This window comes from Coffea eugenioides, chromosome 2 (genome assembly GCF_003713205.1).
Source record: "Coffea eugenioides isolate CCC68of chromosome 2, Ceug_1.0, whole genome shotgun sequence".
NCBI lineage: Eukaryota > Viridiplantae > Streptophyta > Magnoliopsida > Gentianales > Rubiaceae > Coffea > Coffea eugenioides.
The window spans coordinates 63,299,547-63,321,803 of record NC_040036.1 but is presented as its reverse complement, the minus strand read 5'-3'; the positions used below and the strand labels follow the sequence as shown (position 1 = coordinate 63,321,803).

General features: G+C 35.1%; 2 protein-coding genes across 2 annotated transcripts; both read left to right on the top strand.

The window, feature by feature from the left end:
* The first annotated feature begins 1,658 nt into the window (after positions 1-1,658).
* Positions 1,659-4,496, top strand: LOC113762425. The gene is made up of 2 exons (XM_027305876.1): positions 1,659-1,732; positions 3,896-4,496. Exon 2 carries the CDS (start codon positions 3,915-3,917, stop codon positions 4,170-4,172), a length of 258 nt encoding a protein of 85 aa, XP_027161677.1. The 5' UTR covers positions 1,659-1,732; positions 3,896-3,914; the 3' UTR covers positions 4,173-4,496.
* A 2,762-nt stretch (positions 4,497-7,258) lies between these two features.
* LOC113761317 lies at positions 7,259-13,261 on the top strand. Its single transcript, XM_027304256.1, has 4 exons — positions 7,259-7,642; positions 8,472-8,666; positions 11,890-12,071; positions 12,694-13,261. Exons 1-4 carry the CDS (start codon positions 7,351-7,353, stop codon positions 13,006-13,008), a joined length of 984 nt encoding a protein of 327 aa, XP_027160057.1. The 5' UTR covers positions 7,259-7,350; the 3' UTR covers positions 13,009-13,261.
* The last annotated feature ends 8,996 nt before the right edge of the window (positions 13,262-22,257 follow it).

Sequence of the window (22,257 nt, the reverse complement as noted above, 5' to 3'; positions counted from 1 at the left end):
TATTTACATTGACTTGAATTACAAAAAAGTAAAGGTATTATTCAAACCAAACCCTAGATAAAGACTTTTAATATGCTAGTTCAATCATTGACTCTTTTCAAATTCCATTGAACATATTTGAAGGCTTTTCTCCAAACTCCATTAATCCAAGGAAAATTTTGTTTTCTACAGAGATTTTCTATTGCATTTTAAATTTACTTAAAATTCATTTTTTAGCTATTAATATGTTAAGTTTATAGTTAAAAATATAATAATGTTTATTAAATTTTTAGTTGTTTTTCTGATCCTAAGTTTGTATTTTGGAATTTTAACTTATATAATGCATTAGCTATTAGCTTATTTAGTAGTCATCACATGTGTGTTTATTTTCTCAAGTAATTTGTGACTATTTTCTTTGCATATAGGTGCTATTGCATCGGAATTTTTTGATAAATTAGTACTCCAGACAAAGGGCCATGGCCGTAGGTTATTTAGGAGAAGAATTTGGGAAAGGAAAAAAAAGGAAGATGGATTTGCAACTATTGGATCTTTGATTGTTCCCTGCTTTCTTCCCATCTTCAAACTAAAATTTTGGGTTCATCATTGATAAAAATGCTAAACCATTGGGGTTTAGTCCAATGGCCAGGGAGAGTCTCTTAAACCTCTCCTAGCCACTTAGTTAGAGATTCAAACTCCACTTAGTGCATTATAAGGAAGCATTGTGCTTTCTTTGTTCAAAAATTTCACAAGGCTTGACTATGGTAATGGATATGGGGGGAAAAATGAACAACTAGTGCATTATAAGGAAGCATTGTACTTTCTTTGTTCAAAAAATCTAGAGGGCTTGACTATGGTGATGGTGGTGGGGGGCTTAATGAAGCATTGAAGATTAGAAAAATTACTGTAGACTTAATGTTGCATTAAAGATTAGAAAAAGAAATCTTGAAATTGGATTAACAAAGAGGGGACCAAGTAGATTAAAATGGAAGCAAAAATACACCTGAATATGCAAAATATCTCATGTTGCTCACTCACGTGGAATTTTTTCCTTTTGTGTAGGTCAATTGTTGGATGAAAAAGTTAGTCTAAAAAAAATTACAAAGGTCAATTTTTGGTGTTTTAGTGTTTTGTTCCCGGTTAGACCGATCAATGGTAAGAACTAAAAATAGTTAAGTTTTGGAAGACATGTACATTTAAGATGAAATTGATGGATAGCGAATAATATGAGGATCTTATTGGTTGAAATCAGAGTATAAGGACCAAATGAATTCTGAGAAATAGAAAAAAGTTGGATTGCTCTTTGGCCTTTTTGGTTAATTTGAAAAAAATATATCATTAAGTAGGTGTAATAAACTCCGAATGGTTCAATACTAAAATTAATCTGACTGAGTTCTCTATGCAATAGAATAAGATAATATAGGTGTTACCATTTGTTCAGAAAAAGTTATTAATAAAATTAATTTTATATACAAGACGTATAATCATAGTTAGATAGACGATACATATATAAAATTTGAATTTCATAAAATTCACCCTAATTTTGTAACAGGCATGCAAATGAGGATCAGACTTACAAAATTTTGGTGGGCCGCTTTACAAATATCCCAAAATGGAAGGTTGCCTTTGTAGTTTTCCCACACTTAAAAAGAAGCAGCAGCAGGCGGAACTTGGGTGCCGCCCAATTGAACCTTCCCTCCTCCACCCTGCATTCTCTTGATTCTTCAGATATCACCCTAAAGGCTTCCCTTGTAAGGTAAACCTAAAACCCTTTTCTCTGCTTTTTCTTCTTCATTTTTTTTCTGATTTTCTGTTCTTTGTATTTCGGTGAAAGTTGGAGAAATTTTTTGTATTTTACCATTGTCTTCAGTATGGGATTTGCTTTTGCGGTATTGTGAATTATAGCTTACTGACTTCAATTGGAAATTTGGCTGTTGGATGAACAAGAATTTTTATGTTTTGAAGATGAAAAATCAGATTACTTTCATGGAAAATCAGCTTCAAGAGTCAAATTAAACAAGCCCTAAATTTGATGTGATTAATTAATGAATATTTTGTGGGAATTTGATGAATTTATAGCTATTAGTAAAGCTAGAACTGAAGGTTAACAGTTGTATATTCTGTTGAGATATCAAAAAGTAAAATAGTAAATGGTGTAATAGAACTTTTTCTCGTTAAAATGCTTATTTGAAATATGAACTGATTACATTCTGATTTTCAGCTTAACAAGTTGGCTTTTACTGATGTGCTATATTGAAATGATATATACCTACCTGAAATGAATTGAGCATGCCTAACTTTTTTGCCTTTGACTTGGCTTATAAGCCTTTCCCCTTGTATGTTGATTTTTTCTCATTTTTTTATAGAAGTCACCTTTCTTAATGCTGTCTCTTGTGTGTGGAGGGAAGGGTTTAATTCCAGATTCTTGATGTCTTTCATGAATTTCGAATAGAGGAACTCAACTGCTTACCTACCTGATAATTTCCTGAGCTGTTGTGAATAATCTCTATTTATTCTATTTCAACTGCTTACTGCTGATGTGGTTATATAATGTGCTGAATCTCAACCATTGATGTGCAAAATTTTTATATGATTGTTTAAGCCATATGGTTGGTGGCTGATAGTTTATGGAATGATGTATTGGTTATGACCTCAATGTAGGTTGCTGATACTCAGAATCTTTTTGTATATGTTTTGAAACTTGCAATCTAGAAGGGTTAGGTTGATTATTGTGAACGATTCCCTCTTTTGATGTTCTCTCTTTTCCTTTCTTGCATCTGAACATTTGACTAATTCCTGTATGTGATGGGAGGTTTGCCTTGTGTGGATTGGGTAGAGCTTCTTGCTAGTGCACCAGAGACATCCATAGAGCCTCTTTTGAAATGATTGCAAGCATGATAAAATCACTTAGATGTTGCAGGAAAAATGAAGCAGACTCTGTGAGAGTTAAAAGTTTGGTTTGGAATAACCTTCATTGAATGACTATTAACTTTTGTAAGCAGAATCTGTCTGTCCCTATCAAGTCTCCTAGATGGCCCAATATACCGTAAGCCTAAACAAATTATCTGCAGAGCAGGAGAGAAGAGGCTTGTTAGCTGGCACAGAACAACAGAACAAGCATTTCTCCTTTTCAGTGACCTTACTAAAACAGGAAAAAGCCTTAAAATAAGGATAGAATGCTTTGTCTGTTTTGATAAGCTGCTTTGCATTTTAAAATTGCTATGTCAAAGTGGTTGAGGTTTGCTTGCAATCCTGTATAAGAATAACTCAAAGGACCTTGGTTTCAAATATCATGTTGGGATGTACATGTGTGTGAGATGCATTTTGTTTCTTGTTCCTAGAACTTTGTCAATTTTTCTTAGCTACAATGCGATGGAATCAACCCAGAAGTGAACCCCACTCCCCAGTTAAGATGACAATTTCTTTTAATCTTCCTGTTCTCAATACAGCCATGAACTGTCAGACCCATAGTAGTCTCTCCCTCCCTTTGCATAACAGCTAAAGATGGATAGATAAAATGCCAACTTCCACCACCACCACCTTTTGCTATTCTACATAACTAATATTTTTCACGACTGTGTTCCAAATGCACTTATCTATAATCTCTAATGGTTTTTGTTGAGTGCAAAAGCGTTTCCTAACCTACATGTGTTTGTCTGTTTTGCTGGCTGAAGAAGCTCAGTATTGCTGAATTCACTATTTAGAAAGAGGCATTTTAATCAAATTACAGTTTTGTACGTCTTCATATATATTTGCTATTCACTTACATCCTTGGATTTTTCTTCTTCGATCCCTATTTGTACATGGTTTAGTTATTTATCAGAAGGAGAAAAACTGATGCAGGCTAGCAATAGAATGTGAAATATCTTGATGATATATACTGTGATATATACCGTGCTCTAATTATTGACTGATGCAGGAATTTCAAAACTTTCAACATGGAAGATCAAAATACAGCATCTTCAAATCCACTAGTTAAAGCGACCTTTAAGCTAGGATCCGAAACACATTCTGTTGATGCTAAAAAGGGAGTTCTCTCTGAGCAATTAGTATCAATGAAGGAGCAGAGCATGATGGTACTGAAGGACTATATAACCAAACACAATGTTCCTAACGATGTTCCTGATGAACCAGAGGAAGTCTCTTCAGATGATGAGGGTGAAATTCCTCCTGTGAAATCGAAGAAGCGCAAGTGACTTGTCTCATTCTGTTCATGCCTAGGTACATTATAGGCGCATGCTTGAAAATGGTTTTCAATGAAATTTTAACCAAGCCTGTAGGTTGACTCTGCTAGACTATATTATTGTACAACCCCCAACCCTCCCTTTCTCTTCTTTCTTTTTTTTTTTTCCCGCTTCCCTGAATGAGCTTCCACTCTTTTCTGGACAATGATAGGCTGCTTGGTATCTTGAATCGTGATGCTAGAAACAATCTCATTCTGTAACATCTGATATCTAATGTGCATCACCTTAAAAGACAATTGGTTGGTGTATATAGCAATTCCCTCTTATTTTGGCTTCCTTGAGATATTTCCCTTTGCCTTTTTGGGGATTGTTAAGTATAAACTAAGATCTATCTGGATTCAGGAACACATGATAAAAATATCTCAATTTGCGATATCGATCACATTGTCAAATTTAGAATTCATTTTAACCTTTCAATTGCAAAATTGGGAAATAATTTTCTTGTACAGTTTAAATGGGCATCACTGTTGAAAGTGAAATTATGAAAAATCATCGGTCTCAGAATGAGAACCAAAATCCTTCGTCATTGTGCAAGTTACTACATTGAGGATTTTGAACAATGAAAATCTGTGGAATTACTTTAGCAATTTTACCCTAGAAGTATGTAACATTCCTTCTTGATCACCCATTTGAAAGTTGAAAACCTCTCAAGGCCTAATAAAACATAAAGTAACCACTGTATGAATGCATATCTTCAGATCGTTTTCTTGAACAAAATCTATTAACTCCAGCTGATTTTTTGAGATTTTCACTGCATTCAAAAGCACTCTTTGCAAACAAATCGAATCGAATTGAACTTTTATACTATTATGGTCGATTTAAACTTTTAGGTTCGAATTTGAACTGTATACGAATTTAGGTTTTAAGATCTTATTCGATTCAATCTAATATTTGATATGCTCAACTTTGATATGAAAGTGCAGAATTTTTAAGCTTTAATGTTATTTTACCAATAGCACATAAACAAAATCAACATAATAATATAATAACAGTATAATTTTATATTGAATATCAATAAATTTCTTGAATTAAAATATACAAATTATTTGAGTAAAATACCTTAATCGAATCTTACTTGTTTGAATTATAGTTCGACCTTATCAAAAGTCCAACTCAAATTAAGTTTGAACTGTTTGTTAAGGTCTAATTCATTTACAACCTTACTTTAATCTCATGTAAAATTCCTCCTCAATTCTAGACCACATTTAATCCATAGTAGATACCAAATCATTATCAATTCTATCGTTCTAATTTGCGCATCAGCAACTTTTCTACTCTGCATCCATTTCTTCTCAAATTTATTGGCAGTATACAACAATCCATAACAGATTTGGCCCATCTCAATCACAGCCCTATATTTATCTCCATTCTCCACCCACCAGCACTCCCCTTGTGAGGGCCAGCCTTATTTGCTGTTCTTCAAAAACCAGTTTTCGGAAAACTCTCTACATTATTTAACCATCATTTCATCTCGCATACACACTTATAAAAAAGTGCTACAGTAATGTTTTACACAAAACTTCTCGGTTAAAAATCCAAATGGAGGCAATTTGTTAAAACCTTGAGGGGCTGTTCTTTACAGTTTCCCCATTAGGCCAATTTTTTCATAGCATTTGGCAAATACATATAAGCACTAGAGAATAAGCCCAGAAGGTCCAAAACAGGACCTTATCAAGAATGTCCTTATGCAAACCACCTTTCAAAAATATTGGCAAGAAACTATGAAACAAGCAACCAACTCCTCCGGCAATAGTTGGCAACCATGAGAGGTTTAAAACTCTACTTGGATGTACGTCAAGCGATCAAATCCTTTTGCCTATATTCTAAAAATTCAGACTTTTCTGAAAATGTTGTCAGCAGGTACGTAGGCATCCGTCTGGACTGGTGGTAATTCAGTTCCCTCCGAGTTCTCTTTGATCTCTTCAGTCTCCCCTCCCCCTAATGTATAGTAAATGTAAGTTTATCGTGTTCGAAAAAAAAAAGAAACTATGAAACAAGCAACATGTTGATGTATGGTAGTGAGTAGCTAGTGAACAAAGTAAAGGATTAATGTACTAGTCTTCTTTGCTGGCTAGGTTGTTTTTTTTTTTTCAATTCTTTTATATTTCTCTGCAGGCTTCATTGCTCCTCCTAATAAAAAATAAGGAAAAAGAAAGGCTTCTTTACATGTTTTTGGAAGAATAATTGTCCAAAGGAATTGATTTTACATCTCTAGTCATCACACCTTAGGCATAATTTCACAAACGTTGTACTTATATGAGGTATTTTCGCAATTTTGGGACCTGTAATTTGATCTTAATTTTTTAAATCAGGTATGGAAAATCAATTAGATATTAAACAACTTTCACCAAAAAACTGGTTTTGTTAACTCATTTTTGGAAATTCTATCGTATATAAAATTAGTATTTCACACATACAACATTAGCAGTTGACAAATGAATATTACACACGTAGAAATTTCTAAAGCATGGACGGAACTAGGGAGTAGCGGAGAGGGGTGCTCTCCCATGTTTTGAAAAATTAAAATTTTCTCCCTTAAAAAGTTGAAATTCTTAAAATAATTTTATGTATATCTAAACCTTTGCCCTTGAAAAAATTACAATTATTTCAAGTTATATACTTAAATTTTAGTTGAATTAAAGTTCATCCCCTTAAAGAACATGTTCTGGTTCTACCTATGTTTTGACATATAGACTTTCATAAACAACAATCCTTACGATTTTAACTTCAAAGCAAAAAAATTCACTCGAAATAAAATATCACCTTCTACTATGTCCAAAAGAAAAAAAAAATTAAAGATCAAGCGATGGTGAAGCGGAAAATGAGATACTAACTACTAAGTGGATTAAGGTTTTTTTTTTTATATATAAATAATTTATCATTTTTAAAAAAAAAAAATCTAGTAGAAAAAAATGTATTTCTAAAAACAAAAAAGAAAAGGTAAGAAAAGAAAAGAAATTGTTTTCTTTTTTCTTCTGTCCGAAGCATTTGACCGTTTAAAAGAGAGCAAAGACCAGAATTACGCGGTTTTGTTCACTTCCTCGCTCTTCTCTCCTCTAGTTCAAATTCCAATCGTCAATAAAAATCAGCAGCTAAAAAAGAATCCGAAAAAAAAAGGAAAAAGGAAAAAATGGCGGACGGAGGTTTAACAATTTTGGACGGAAATCAACTGAAAGCCGTGGACTTGAGTCTGCCGTCACCTGACGGCGCCGTTACCGGAGCTCAGCTCTTGGAGTTGGCAGAATCGAGAGTCTCCGCCTTTCTCTTCGGCCTCGCATTGCCGGAGAACCTCAAGTCCGCCGTTCTCCGCCGTCTCGAAATTGGCGATGACTTCAGTAGCTTCAGCGCTAAGGAGCTAGATCGCGAGAATGCCTCCTCTTTTCTTCAGAACTACGTCTCGATTGCCGCTGATGAACTCAAAGGTGACTGTTGACTTTTAAAAGTAGTAAATATTTTCTTTTCCATTAATTTCTCTCTTTTTGAGTTGAGGAATTAGTGTGCTTGAATGTTTGCCCTCTAGTGCTAAATCCATTTTTCTGAATAGAGTGAATGACTGGAGCTGATGTGGTAGCTACTGATTCGAGTTATCCTTGCCAAACATATTATTTGGGGTGGGGGGAAATTGACATCGGGTTTGAAAGTTGTTGGAAGGGCACAATATTTCTGGTTTCAATCTTCGTGTGATCAAAGGGCTTGATCACTACTTCTGTGCTCTAAATTCAATCAACTTGTTTATGGTGTGTTCCGAAGGGAACATGGAGATCCCCTACTTCTAATAAATGCATATCAGTGGAAGCAGACCATCAGTCTATGGATTGGTCTAAATTTGAATCTGATTTATTTTAGTTCTTCTGCACCATTTTTTAGTAATATTTGAATCTCTATAACTTTTGCATGCAATTAATTTGTAAGAATCACCTGCTTAACTAGAAATGCGATGTTCTACCATTTCTAATTCTACCTGGAAAAGGCTTTTTTCTTTAGTTTGCTTCATCAAGTTGAGCGACTCATAACATCAAGGCATCATTTTGTCCACTTGCTATCAGCAACTAAATAAAATACTTTAGTTTTTTTTTAAAACAAATTTTGGTTTAAGCCTTTTGCAACTATGCTGTTAGGTTGATTTCCCCTGTCTCAGTCTTACATGCTCTACGTTTTTTTCTTTTTTATTTTTAATCTGGACAGAAAGAAAGACCTAGTGTCGGTGAAACTAAATCATAAAGTTCTTATGCTTTACATTTTCATATTCAGATGATCCGATGGTCTTGTCAATTTTGGATGGAAAGGCGCTTCGAATAATTTTGGAGGATGAAGATGATTTTGCGATGTTGGCTGAGAATCTTTTCACAGATTTAGACATAGAAGATAGAGGAAAGATTAGGAAGAGTGAGATACAGAATGCTCTTCTTCATATGGGCATTGAAATGGGAGTTCCTCCCTTTGCAGGTTCTCTCTCTCTCTCTCTTATGGGTGCATGTGTTTGTGTATCCATGTGTGAAGTATGTTATTTGAAATCTAGTATACCCATTGAGTGCTCTATGCCATGGCATGTATTGTTGGATTCAGCTAGATTCTTAGGCCTTCCATAACTTTTGCTGTATATGTCTAGTTGTTTGCATGTATGCTGAAGTAAGACAGATATTGATTGGCTACACATAGCCTTTTCTGCAACTACTTGGAGGTGGCAGCTTCATAGTGCATCTGTGCTCTTTTTCTTTGTTACCTTGAATTTGATAAAAGCAAGAGTTTTAGTTATGACATAGCTATTTGACATAGCTATTTGTGAACTTCTTGGGAAGATTTAGGATCTAGTTAAAATTTTATAGTATTCTGCCCAGTTTGAGTTTGAACTTTTTCAGAAAACAAAATCACTACAGTTTCCAGAGTTGATAAGGACTAAAAGAGTATAATGTATAAGATACCCTTTGCAAAAGCAATACATTACAATTGTTTCGGCTTCATATCCTGCCTGACTGAGTAGTAGACCAAACTATCCACATCTACATCGAATAAGTATGCATATATCAGTGAGCTATATTTTGAATGACAGAGGACTCGGAGTGGAGCTTGGAGAACTTAATAATATGCTTGTTCTTCCAACTTCATTTTGTCAATAACATGCACCAGTGAAGAGATGACTTATCTTCCCTCTGATTTTCTGTTTTTGCACTTTGTACCTTCCAGATGTAAACTGTCTTGGGGTTTAAGCACACTCTCCATGTATGTGGTTCTTTTACTTTTCTGTTTTTCTTAAGATCAAGTCTCGGTTTCGTTCTGTACATATCTCATGTATTACCAAGAGCCGGGGGAGATTTTAGGACCAGTTTGAACCTCTGAAAACTCCAGTTATTTGTTTAATTTGGTCTTAAAAGATTAATAGAGTTGTAAATGAAGATTTCATCTAATCCGGTTCTCTCTCACTCATTTTGGCTCTTGGGTGCAATTCCCTCAAAAAACTGTACAAATTAAATCTCTCAAATTTTTTTGTATCTCCCTTGTAGCTCTCAAACAATTTTATTCAAGAACAAATCAGGCTTATTTGAATAATGAGTTCGATGTTGAACAAATGTTTGAGTTTTTTCCTTGCCACTTCCATGATTGTTAAAGCCATCATGTCGAATTCTGCACCATATTTTCTGTTCTGGATTGACCGTATGTTGTTTGAATATTTTTCTTATTGAGTACTTGAATAACAGGACATAAAGTCATTTACATTCTTTTGTTGTTTCTCTTGTTGTTATCGGATGTGCTTATACCTCTAATCCTTCTGGCCTGTTTTGGGGCTTTAGCCTGTAGAAAAGAATCTATGGCACATTTTGGTGGTGAAGGGTGCGGGAAAAGGCTGTGGTAATTTAAGATGATATCAACTATTTGACATGTCCATGTGCACTTTCCTCTCTAGTCTCAAATATTTTGTTCAGCCTGTAAATCTTGAATGTCTCGCATATAGCGTTACACAAGCACCAAATGAATCTTCAAGAAACTATGTTTTCAAACTTCCAAACAGTATAATATTCTTTAGTTTTTCAATATGTCAATTGACTCCATGAAATTCCATTTAGTTTTTATAGTTTGTCATGCAACAACAGTCTGCTGATTTTGATAAGAAGAGGTTAGGACAGGAAAGAAACAATTGAACAAATTGGTTGATGTATGGGCATCCATACCTATGGAGGGAACAGTTACTTAATTTATTAACCTAAGTTTTATTGTCTCTCTTATATTATTTCCATGTAGTGTAAGAGTCTCAGAAACAGTAATTCACACAATTGTAGTTGCTTGCCTGCTCACCTGGTGAAAAGATTTACTTCTATTTTGTTCATATACACAACATATATAATTAAATGACAACAGATTTGAGAGGGACGCCAAAAATTACTATTCTTGTTTTTTTTGATGTGTTGCCTCAAATAGAATCTCATCATGTTACAAGTGACAGATCTTTATGGTGTTCCTTGACCAAGGTACTTTAGTAAATAAGCTTTAGGAGTATCAGGGCAGTATCTCCATCCGTAAGACTCTGAATTAGACACACTAAACTTTTATGGCCTTTCTGGTCTTTTATTCTATTTTCTTGATGCCTGTTTAACTTGACTATTGGACAGTTTGTTTCAATATGTTCTCCTCCATATTGAAGCATTTGTATATTTGTACTTTGTTGGTATCTTTGATTACATCGAATTACTGTTTCAAGGGATGGCGGACAGGCATAGTGCTTTGGCTGTAATGTTTGTTGAACATCAAGAGCTCTTTGAATAGTGACTTTTAACCCCTTGGGCCACAGCTTGCACCTAGTTGTATAAAACCAGGGCTCAATTTTTCATCTGGTCATATTGTCATGCTTATGTTAATTGTTTTAAACAGATGCAAACCGGACGATTGGCTGCTTTTTCTTTCCTACTAAGAATCTCACTAATTTTCAGTTACTGCAGCATCATTTAGTTCGTAAACCTTTTAATGTTCCCTGAATTTTATGGCATTTGTGTGCATTAATATATCTTAAAACTATGCCGTAAACCTCTTCTTGTTATCTACATTTCATGGCTTCGATATGCGCTACTATATTTAAAAAAAAAAAATACCATGATAAGTTAAATAGATAGACCAAATACTGATCAAAATACAACTTCCCACTATAAAAACTGAGAGGCTTTTCTCTTTATTGTGGTATGCCATAAATGTAAGATCCTGGGTTGTATCCAGAGATGGTTGTGTACTGAAAGTGGGGCTTTGAGTTAATTGAACTTCTGCTGATCAAATATAGTGTGCTTGATATACATGTACACAATCAGTATAATTATCTGTATATTGCTGGATTTTTAATACCTAATTATTAGTCTAAGATGAGATTGGCCAGTATATTGTGTTATAATTTAGGACCCAACTGTACAATTTAATTTCCTTTTCATTGAGATATTCTGCCATTGACATGGAAGTAAGAAAACAAAGGTTAAAATATAAGTGAAGAGACCATCTAGATTTATTGCTGCTAAAATTCCCATGATATTACCAATCGAGTTTAATTTCTGTTTCTTCATGGACTTAGTGCATAAGCTTAAATATGTTCCTTGGGTTCAGATATAGTAACTTCAGCTATCTGAACCATAACTTTATTGCTTATTTTACTTAGTAAACCACAGTTTTTTGAAAGGCCTCATTTTGTTCTCAGAGTTTCCTCGACTAAGTGACATTCTGAAGAAGCATGGAGCTGAAGGTGAAGAAGAATTGGGGCAAGCACAATTTGCACAGCTATTGCAGCCTGTGCTCCAAGAACTTGCAGATGCTCTTACTGAAAACCATGTTGTTGTCGTACAAAATGTGAAGATCATTAACGGATCTCAGCTGCGCAAGGTATATTAACGAAGTATGGAAAATGAGGCCTTGGACCAAAGTTTAGGAAAATTTTGTGGCCGACATATTCTCTTCATAGCTAAGCAGGCCTGGAAAGTTGAGTGCTAGTTACTTATATTGGACATATAAGTTGTACTGAGGGGTAGTTGATACACAAGAAACTTCGTGCTGAAAATATCTTAGAAGGCCAAGTTTTGTAAGAAGATGGGCTGCTGTTGCCCTAGGAAGTCAACAATAAAACTCATCCATGGTATTATAAATTCACAAAGTAAAACTTTGCAGCCTACCCTCCCATCAAAGAAACTGGTTATGCTCCCTAGCATAGTAGAACAATATTCTAAGCTAGCATAAGTTGAAATTTCTGCTAAATGACCATTTATGTTTTTCAACCATATTTTTCCTTCTCTTGCATTTACAGAACTTCTCCTGTTATTTTTGCTTCAGTTATGGTTGTAATACATACCTATGTGTTGAGGAATTATATTCATCATCTGCTGAAAACTAAGATATTCATTTTGCTTATTGATCGTGCAGCAGATTCATAATCCATCTAGGAAACTAGAGTAGTATTGAATATCTATGCAACAATGTAACTAATATGGAGGCGGTGAACGTAATGCAGGTTCTGGCTAATGAAAAGCTCTTGAATGATGTTGTGGACAAACTGATACAGGAAAAGAATGGCCAAGCAGATGCCAAAACAACCAAAGAGTTGATAAGGTCTTTTCTTCAGAAGAATGGAAAGGATTTGGGATTGCCACCTCTTAGAGCTGATGAGATGGTAGTTCTCCTTTATGATGCGGTTTTTGCTGATGTCGAGGAAACAAAAAATACTCCAGGATCAGAAGAAAACTTCATGGTTGTCTTGAAGGAGATTCTTGTGAGATTCGCAGAGCAGCTTGAAGCCAATCCAGTATTTCATGATCTAGGCATCTGAACTAGTGAAGATATCCATCTACTTTACCTTCTACTTCATGAACTTCTCTTTCATATTGTCCTTACTGCTTACCCCAAACTTTCGGCACAATATACACCATTGTTAATGTCGTATAAGGATAGAAACTTGTAATCCTAATTTCTGAGCTGGAACTCTATAGTATCTTAAAAGTAACCGGTGGTGTAGATTTTCATGAATATACATATGTTTCGTGTGATTGATACAATGATACAGAGTATGCAGTTGACTATCATATTAGTACTGTTTTTTTTTTTCTTGCGTGTTCTGTTTTTGTTAATTTGTTTAGCTCTTGCATTGAAGGGCATAACTTCCTTTTAAAGCCATCCTGCACTTGACTATTAAGACTTTTACTGGCTTTTAGAAACTCCCTGAACATAAAGATGGAAAAGGTGCACTTTTGGTTCCTTTACTGTTAGCTGTCTCCTTTGGGTGAATTTAGTGAAACGAAAGTGGTAATTCAATTTTCAGAACGGATAAATTGTATTGCATAAGATGCATTAAAATAGACACAAAAACATATTTAAGTTATACAACAAAGTTAGAGACATAGTGAAGAGGATGATAAGAAGTAGAGACATGGTAAAGAGAATGATAAGAAGTTTTGGCATTCTTGTTAAAGAGTAAAGAGATATAGGACTAGCAAACTTTGTACTTAATAGAACTAGCAATTACATTATTAGTGCACAAGCAAAAACCGCGATATCTCTTTTGCTCTGCTTGGATTGTCCAGTATTTTTGTTTTTGAAATTTATAATAACGAACTCCAAAAACACTTCAAATACGCCTGATCTCAAATTCTCCTTGACCATTGGGGCAAGGCCCAATGTTTCTATCCTGCACGTGACCGTTAGACTTTTACTGGTTTTGAGAAACTCCCTGAACATAAAGTAGGAAAAGGTGTACTTTTGGTTCCTTTGCTGTTAGCTATCTCTTTTTGGTTCTCTAACCAAATAAAATTTGCTAATTCAGCCTCTTACCATTTAGAAGGAGAAAACTTAATTTCATTCTATAGCATTTCTCACCAATTTGCAATTGAAAGCATATCTTTTGTAATAGCAATATATTTGAGTGGCGTTTTTCTTCATAGGAATAGTAGAAAATTTGATGAAAAAACTAATAGGCGAGGCACGCAAATGCAACGAGGCCAACAAAATGCACTTGTTAGTTATTTGCCTTCAAATTCCTTGAAGATGCAAGTATTTTGATTACTTATATACCCTAGAATCAAAAACTTAAAATACAGTTTTTTACCTTTTTCTTTTCTTTTTTATACAACACTAGATAATATAGGGCTGATGATAGGTTTGAAGTCTAAATTGAAATTTTGTGAAGATATTCTGTCCAACAAATCCATTTCGTCTCATTTACAAAAATTGTCAGGGTAATTTCAGAAAAGTCCACGAAGATAAGCATATGCTTTAGCATATGTGTTTGGGATAATTTCAGAAACCTCCCCTGAAGTTTCTGACACTTTCACTGAGATCTCCTGAGGTTCTCAAAATTTCACTGACCTACCTTGCTTTTGAGTTTTTGGTAACAATGCAGTCCAAATCATATTACAATATTATTTTTATGTGTGAGAAGGTATTTTTATTCCATGGCTACCCTTTTGCTCCTTGTATTAGTAGAAGATTGAAAGAAGATTAAATGATTAGAATGATTACTAAAGTTGAGGGGGTGCAAGTGCAATACAAAAAATTGTAAGCACCAGATTAGCCAAGGAACAGTTATTTGGCAGCAATTGCAACGGCTAGCTGCAAATTGCAATGGCCAGATTTTTGTTTTAGTAGCAATAGCATATAAAGCAACTTAACTACCTCTACACCCTCAAGCTATTATCATTCTTTGATGCAAGTTTTGGAGTGATAACAAAGTTAATTTGTTGTGCTGCAATTAGCGCTCAAAGTTAAAAGTTTTAGCTGCAACCATGGCCTCTTCAAGCCATAGGGGCGAATCATGGAATTCACCCACATTTTTCTCCATTAAAAATAGGTTTTGCTGCTATAATTGTAAGGCAACCGTAATGATATCAGGGATGAAAAGAATCCAAACAAGTTGTATTTCTATTGTGCAAAGTGCAGGTACTTTGAATGGTATGACAGAGGTGAAGAAGAAGAAGTAAATAGTAGAAGAAACAACCTCAATGCAGAGAGAGGACAAGTTAATAGCAGAAATTGAGATGGCATTCCAGTTAGGCAAGTTGAGGGGCCAATGCAACAGCCAAAGCAGTTTCTGACATCAGGAGCCTTAGGGAATGCACTGATAATCATAAACCTCACACTATTAGCTATATTTATTTTATTTTCATTCATATTGTAAAATCAATTCGATGAACTCATGTTATTGTGTTGCAATATTGTACCAACTAAATGATGCCTTTTCTGGTGATAGGAGATTCATACTAGAAGGCTAAGTTACTTGGAATTCTTTTAAGCACCAATGTAAAACTGTGTATGCAGCCTTTTAGACTTCAGAGTGAAGCAATGAATAGCTACATTATTTCTTAGTCATCCACTATGCCAAGTTTGCAAGCAGTTATGTATGAAAAGTAAATAAAAAGACAGATTAAAGATCAAACAAGGACATTAATTAGCTAAAATGCCTTAAGCATATTAGTAAGAAGAGCACATGTGCATCATGTTAGGGTATCAGACCAACTATTTGAAAAAGAAAAGATCAACAATTTAATAGAAAACAATATCTAGCATGAACGATGAGCAACACATAAGAATTAACGTGCTTCGGCTTAATCACCAAGCCTACGTCCACGGAGAGGAAAACTTGTTCTTACTATGAGTGAAAAAATACCACAAGATTACAACTTGATTCCCAAACCCCAACTCTTGTATAACCCTCTCACCCACTAAGAACTCTCTCACTCCTTTCTTCTGTCTTTGTAGTATGTCAATCTACCTATCTATACAGAACATTACTTGGCCAAAAAACCAAATAACAATTGGAAATCAATACTAATTCCTAAACTCATATAGAGTAGGAAATAACATCTAATTCTAAACCAAATAGGACTTTATTTGACTACTACTTCAAGTAACTAAAATTTAAGTAGGAAACTAGTTACTTTCCACACTAAATAAGGATCTTGACTAAAATAAATTAAGCCAATTTCCTAACAAATCTCCATCTTGGCGAATATTTCTTTTAGCAAACACAGCAAACCATTCTAAAAACTCCATTTGCCATTTTTCACCAAATACCTTGGTGCCTAACTACACACCCAAATCAAGACGGTCTTGTCTTCTACTGATTCAATCGGCAAATTTGACTTGACAAGTAGATCCGTCACCTAAGGACATAAAACCTGTCTTCTTTCTTTGGAGAGTATCAAAATAGTCTAATCTGGAGCAAACATGTGAAACACATCCAAAATCTAAAATCCAACTATCACGAGAAGAAGTATTATTACCTTTGGAGATTGTGAGAATATCTCCACCCGATGCATATCCAGCAACACCATCATAGTCATTCTCATCATTTTTCTTTTGATGAGGGCAATATCTTTTGATATGACCAAATTCATGAAAACCAAAACACTGGACTCCACCCTTTCTCTTGGCCTTTGAATCACCTGCCTTAGATTCACCGCCAAATTGTTTTGCTCTTTTATTCTCACATCGAGCAATTAACACAGCTTCTTGTATCACATCCTAGTTTGTTTTCCTTTGTTTTTCATGATCCAACAAAGAAGACTGCACATTCTCAAACTCTAAAGTATCTTTCCCATACAACAGGGTCGTCACAACACTTTCGTAAGAATCAAAGACTGAGGTAAGAAGTACAAGGACCTTATCTTCTTCCTCAATATCCATGCCAACCTTTTGGAATTGATCCAAAATTTCGTTGAACGTATTCATGTGATCCATGAGACTGCCACCCTCCTCCATCTTTAGTGCATAAAGTTGCCGCTTTAAATGCAACTTATTGGATAAGTTTTTAGCCAGATAAAGCTTTTCCAATTTTTTCCAAAGGTCTGCTGCAGAATCTTCCTCATCTATCACATTGTTTATGATGTTGTCCATCACATAGAGCCGAATCGTGCTCGCACACCTTGCGTCTAACTCCTCAAACTCATCATCTTTCATGCTCTTTGGCTTCTTGTTCTTTCCATTCAATGCTTTTACCAAACCTTGTTGAACTAAAACATCCTTCACTCTTCTTTGCCAAAGAGTGAAACTTGTAGTTCCATTAAACGGTTGAATTGGAAAATGTATAGTTCCAAACCCCATAGTATACTACCATCCACTCAATTCAAATAATTAACCAAAGCCCTAATGGAGCTCTGATACCACTTGTTAGGGTATCAGGCCAACTATTTGGAAAAGAAAAGACCAACAATTTAATAGAAAATAATATCTAGCATGAACGATGAGCAACGCACAAGAATTAACGTGGTTCAGCTTAATCACCAAGCCTACGTCCACGGAGAGGAAAACTTGTTCTTACTATGAGAGAAAAAATACCACAAGATTACAACTTGATTCCCAAACCCCAACTCTTGTATAACCCTCTCACCCGCTAAGAACTCTCTCACTCTTTTCCTTTATTTTTGTAGTATGCCAATCTACCTATTTATAGAGAACATTACTTGGCCAAAAAACTAAATAACAATTGGAAACCAATACTAATTCCTAAATTCATATAGAGTAGGAAATAACATTTAATTCTAAACCAAATAGGACTTTACTTGACTACTGCTTCAAGTAACTAAAATCTAAGTAGGAAATTAGTTACTTTCCACACTAAATAAGGATCTTGACTAAAAGAAATTAAACCAATTTCCTAACACATCACTGCAATCCAACAATACAAACACCATCTGCATCAAACACTATATGTAGCTGGTGAGGATTGCAATTCCATGGTTCTTAATGACTGTAAGAAGGCATTAACAAAAGTATTAACAAAAGAGATTCAAATAGACATAACTAACAACTGAAATTTAGCAGACTTGTCAAAACAGCATGCTGAAACTACGAGTACTACTGATGTTTTCGGTATGCTGATTTGTAGATACGTTTATGCTAACAGATGTAGCATTTTGAGATGTAGTGGAAGGTGGAACTGGAACAACTTGATTAGTTAGAGCAAAGTTGAATTTTTTTGTCCTACCACCAACTCTTGTTGCAGAAGTTGCAGGATTGTGTCCAAAAGGCCTTTCTCTCTGTTACATTTGAGACATAAACTACATCAAACAAAAAACAGCAGCTACCAATTATGTTATTGATAGAAATATGGGATAATAGATTAGGATCATACCTTTCTATTAGCATGAGTAGTTGTAGTAGTTTGCACATTCACTTGAACATGTGCTGTTCCATTATGACTTGGAGGGCATGGATTGCTCCCTTGACTGGAGTGCACAACAAGTACATTTCTATGTGCATGATCTTAAAACATGAGATGTAAGCTGCCATGAGATTTGCTGTAGATAACTCAGGTAGGGGAGGAATGATTATGATAACTGTAGTTTACCCAGAGAACAGCTCCTGACAAGCCTGTATTAGCCATTCCTCTACCCGGTCTACCTCTTCTATTTGCCATCTGTAATACCAAATTCAATATAGCTATAAGTAATAGTTAGGATACAGCTGTAATTATCATATTTTGGCCAATGTATACATGTTCAGTAGGAGTACTATTGCTATTCCTTTTCTGCATAGGTGCTCCTTTGCAAGTCCTCTTATTGTGACCAAAAGCTCCACAATTTTCACACTTAAGAGTGCTTGACCTCTTTGCCTGTGCTGTGCAAGTAGTTTCATTAGCTTCCCTTCTTCTATTTACTCTTGGTCTACCAGGAGTTCTTCTCAGAGGTGGTGGCAAGACAGTTGTTGGTAGCACTTCAGGCATAGGAGGCCATCTCTTCACATCAGGAATGGGATGAATCATGTGCAAGTAAGTTTTTAAATACATGTCTTTGGTGAACCAAACTTCACAATAGTTCTCTAGTTTTTCTCTCCTATATATAACTCCTAATGCTACATGCTTGCATGGAATTCCAGAAATTTGAAAAGCACCACAATCATAGATTCTTTGGCTCAAGTTGACTATGTAGATCTTGTCCATATCACCAATCTCAAATGTATCCTCACTAGCCATATACATCTCACATTTTCTTGATGCTTGGCCAGTTTCTTTCAGTTTCTCAACAATTCTAGGAGTAATGTGAGCAGTCAAGGTACACCCTTTCTGGTACCTTTTGTGCATTTTTTTCATGAACTTTCTTCTTAAACCATCAACCAAAGTGAGTATGAGCTTTTCTCTTAGATCACCAATCCAAGCATTAAAAGACTTAGTAAAATTATTTGTGACATGGTCACACTTCAACTCAGTTGAGAATACATGTCTACACTAGGTAGTTCTTGGAATTTTATCCAAATATTTCCAAGTATTTATGTTAATGTCTTTAATGTTTGCCATTGCATCATTATGTCCTATTGAATCATAGTTTTTCGCTGCCTTCCAAAAAAAAAACTGCTAAGTAAGATACTTGAAAATTGACTCTTAAAGTTGCTGCATATATGCCTGCAGCAATACCTTCCAACTACCTCAGGAATTATCTCCTCATAAGCAAGATTCAATTCTTGTAACCAAAACAAAATGACTTAGCAATCATTTTCAGATTGAACATGAAAAGCTATGGACACAAATTTTACCTTCTGCCTATCACTCATGAATGTTAAATGTATGTTGTGATCAAATGGTCCAAAAAACTCAGAAAAATAGTAGAAGAACCACCTCCAAGTATCCTTACTCTCACATTCAGCTACAGCAAAGGCTAAAGGAAATATGCTGTTATTTGCATCCAAAGCAACTGCTGTGAGAAATATACCACCAAATGGACCCTTCAAGAAACAACCATCAAACCCCACAAAAGGCCTACACCCTTCCAGAAATCCTAACTTTTGTGCTCTGAAACTGATAAAGATTCTTAGAAAGGCAGACTCAACTAAGATATTTGGCCTATCATAATGTATTTTGCATATGCTATTGGGATTATACTTCCTTAGCAGCTCAGCATATCTTGGCAATGTTCTATATGATTCAGCATGTGTGCCTTCTATCTCAGCTAATGCTTTGTTTTTAGTTCTAAAAATTTACATTTTACTAGGCTTCACACCATACTTAAGCAACTCTGCCTCTACCCCTTTGCTGGTCATATTATGATGATCCCTCATGATAGAAACCAACTTCTTGGCCATCCAGTCAGATGTGGCCTCAGCACATTGTTTGTCCATAACACAAGTGTGTTCTGGCTGATAGGTTTTAATCTGAAAAGTGATTGAATTAGCCACTGGTGATGCATGAATTCTCCATTGACATCCCTTAACACCACAGATAGCAGTAACTCAACTCTTCTCATTCTTTAATCTCAAAATGGGAAAGCCTTTTTGAATGACATAGTCTTTTAAGGCAGCTCTAAAGGCATGCACATTGGTGAATAACTGACCCTTTTGAAACTCTATCTCATCTTTGCTATTGTAAATCCACATTTTTTTGTCTCATTACTTGTCTCATAGGATCATTTTCTTCCTCAGATTCAGAATCAGGAACCACAACAAGAGCCTCATTGTCCTCAAAATCAGAAAAATTTGTATCACTGTTCTCACTATATGCATCTAAGGCCCTATCATCAACTACTTCCTCCTCAGTGTCACTGTGCAGGTTGTGTTTCCATGAAGAATCAGAGCTAGAGTCACCATAGTTATCATCCGACTGTCCAATGTCTACAACTACTACCCTGCTAGGAATTTGTTCAATGCCTAAATTATCTTCTTTGTTCATTACTCCCACATTCATTGAGGTATTCTCTACATCAACTAGAATAATTTCCATATCCAAGACATGCAAGTTAATTACTAATTTAGACTTATGTATTTTGAACATCTCAGTAACTGAATCATTATCATTAACATCTATCATGCAATTTTTTCAGGAACTTCACATCTCATCTGCATAAGCATATTAACATTGCCAGGCCTTCTCAGTTACATCAAATAGCAAGTTGATGTATGTATAGCCAGTTGGATCCACATTTGGAATCCTGATTTTGTTCCCATTAGAGTGAACCATAATGCCATAGGCAGCAGCAAGATTCCCCATCCTACAATCTCAGCGTTCACATATGATGATGATCACAAACAAAACATGTTTGAGAAAAATTCATATAGAAACTAGAAACATTGGTTATATAACTCAGCAGCATGCTACTCAACTTTCGTTAACATAAGAATAATTATGATCAACTAATCTTCATAGCATACATGTAGCACAAGATTTCACAGTAGTCTCACACATAATATGCAATGGCTTGAGTTAAGTGTAAAACCCACATTTTTTTGGCACCTATTTTTTATTAGTTTGTTATTCCAATTAATTAAAAAGGTAAAAAAATTACTATGGTAAAAGAAAAATAAAATAAAATAACATAGGATGGGATAAGAGTTCGTAATAAACTTAAATTCTTATCCAAGCCACCTACTAGTGGTTAGTGCCAGGGTTTAGGATTTTATCGAAAGCATAGGAAGAAAATAACACAAACCCTACCTTTCTTTTGTCTGCCTCCCCTAGAGCCAGAGCCGTCAGAGAGTAGAGAAGGAGAAGCAGAAGACAACGTCAACTGATCCGACGACTAGGCACCTAAACCTGTAAGTCCCAAATTCACGCAAAACTCCTCTTTTAAGTTCTAATAGCTGCATTAATTATCCTAGAGATTTTACGGATATGTATTACTTGTATATATATATATATGTTTCGATAAGAGATTAGGGAGGATTCATATTTGGACTAGTAGGAATATGGTGGTGGATTTTGATCTTGGGATGAAAAGGTTGGCTAAATTTGTTGAAGGAAAAAGAAAAAAAAAAAAAAGGGGAAGAGCCTTTCTTTTGTTAATGAAAAAAAAAAGAGAAAGGGGACAAGCGGGGGCCGCCGTCACTAGCGGCAGAGGAAAGAATAGCAAAAGTTGGCCTTTTGGCCAACCCAAGACCGAAAAAAAAAATACAAATAGAGATGATGTCGCCAGCAAGCAAGGTCGCCTGACGTTCAAGCAACCATGGTCAGAAATCCAACCATGGGTCCCACCCGAGGTAGAGAAAAAAAAAAGAAATGGGCAATTTAGATGTGGACCAAAATGTAATATAAAATTAATAAATATCTAATAAATAAATTTTAGATATAACTAGTCCATTTTTATAGTTTATCGTCGGTATT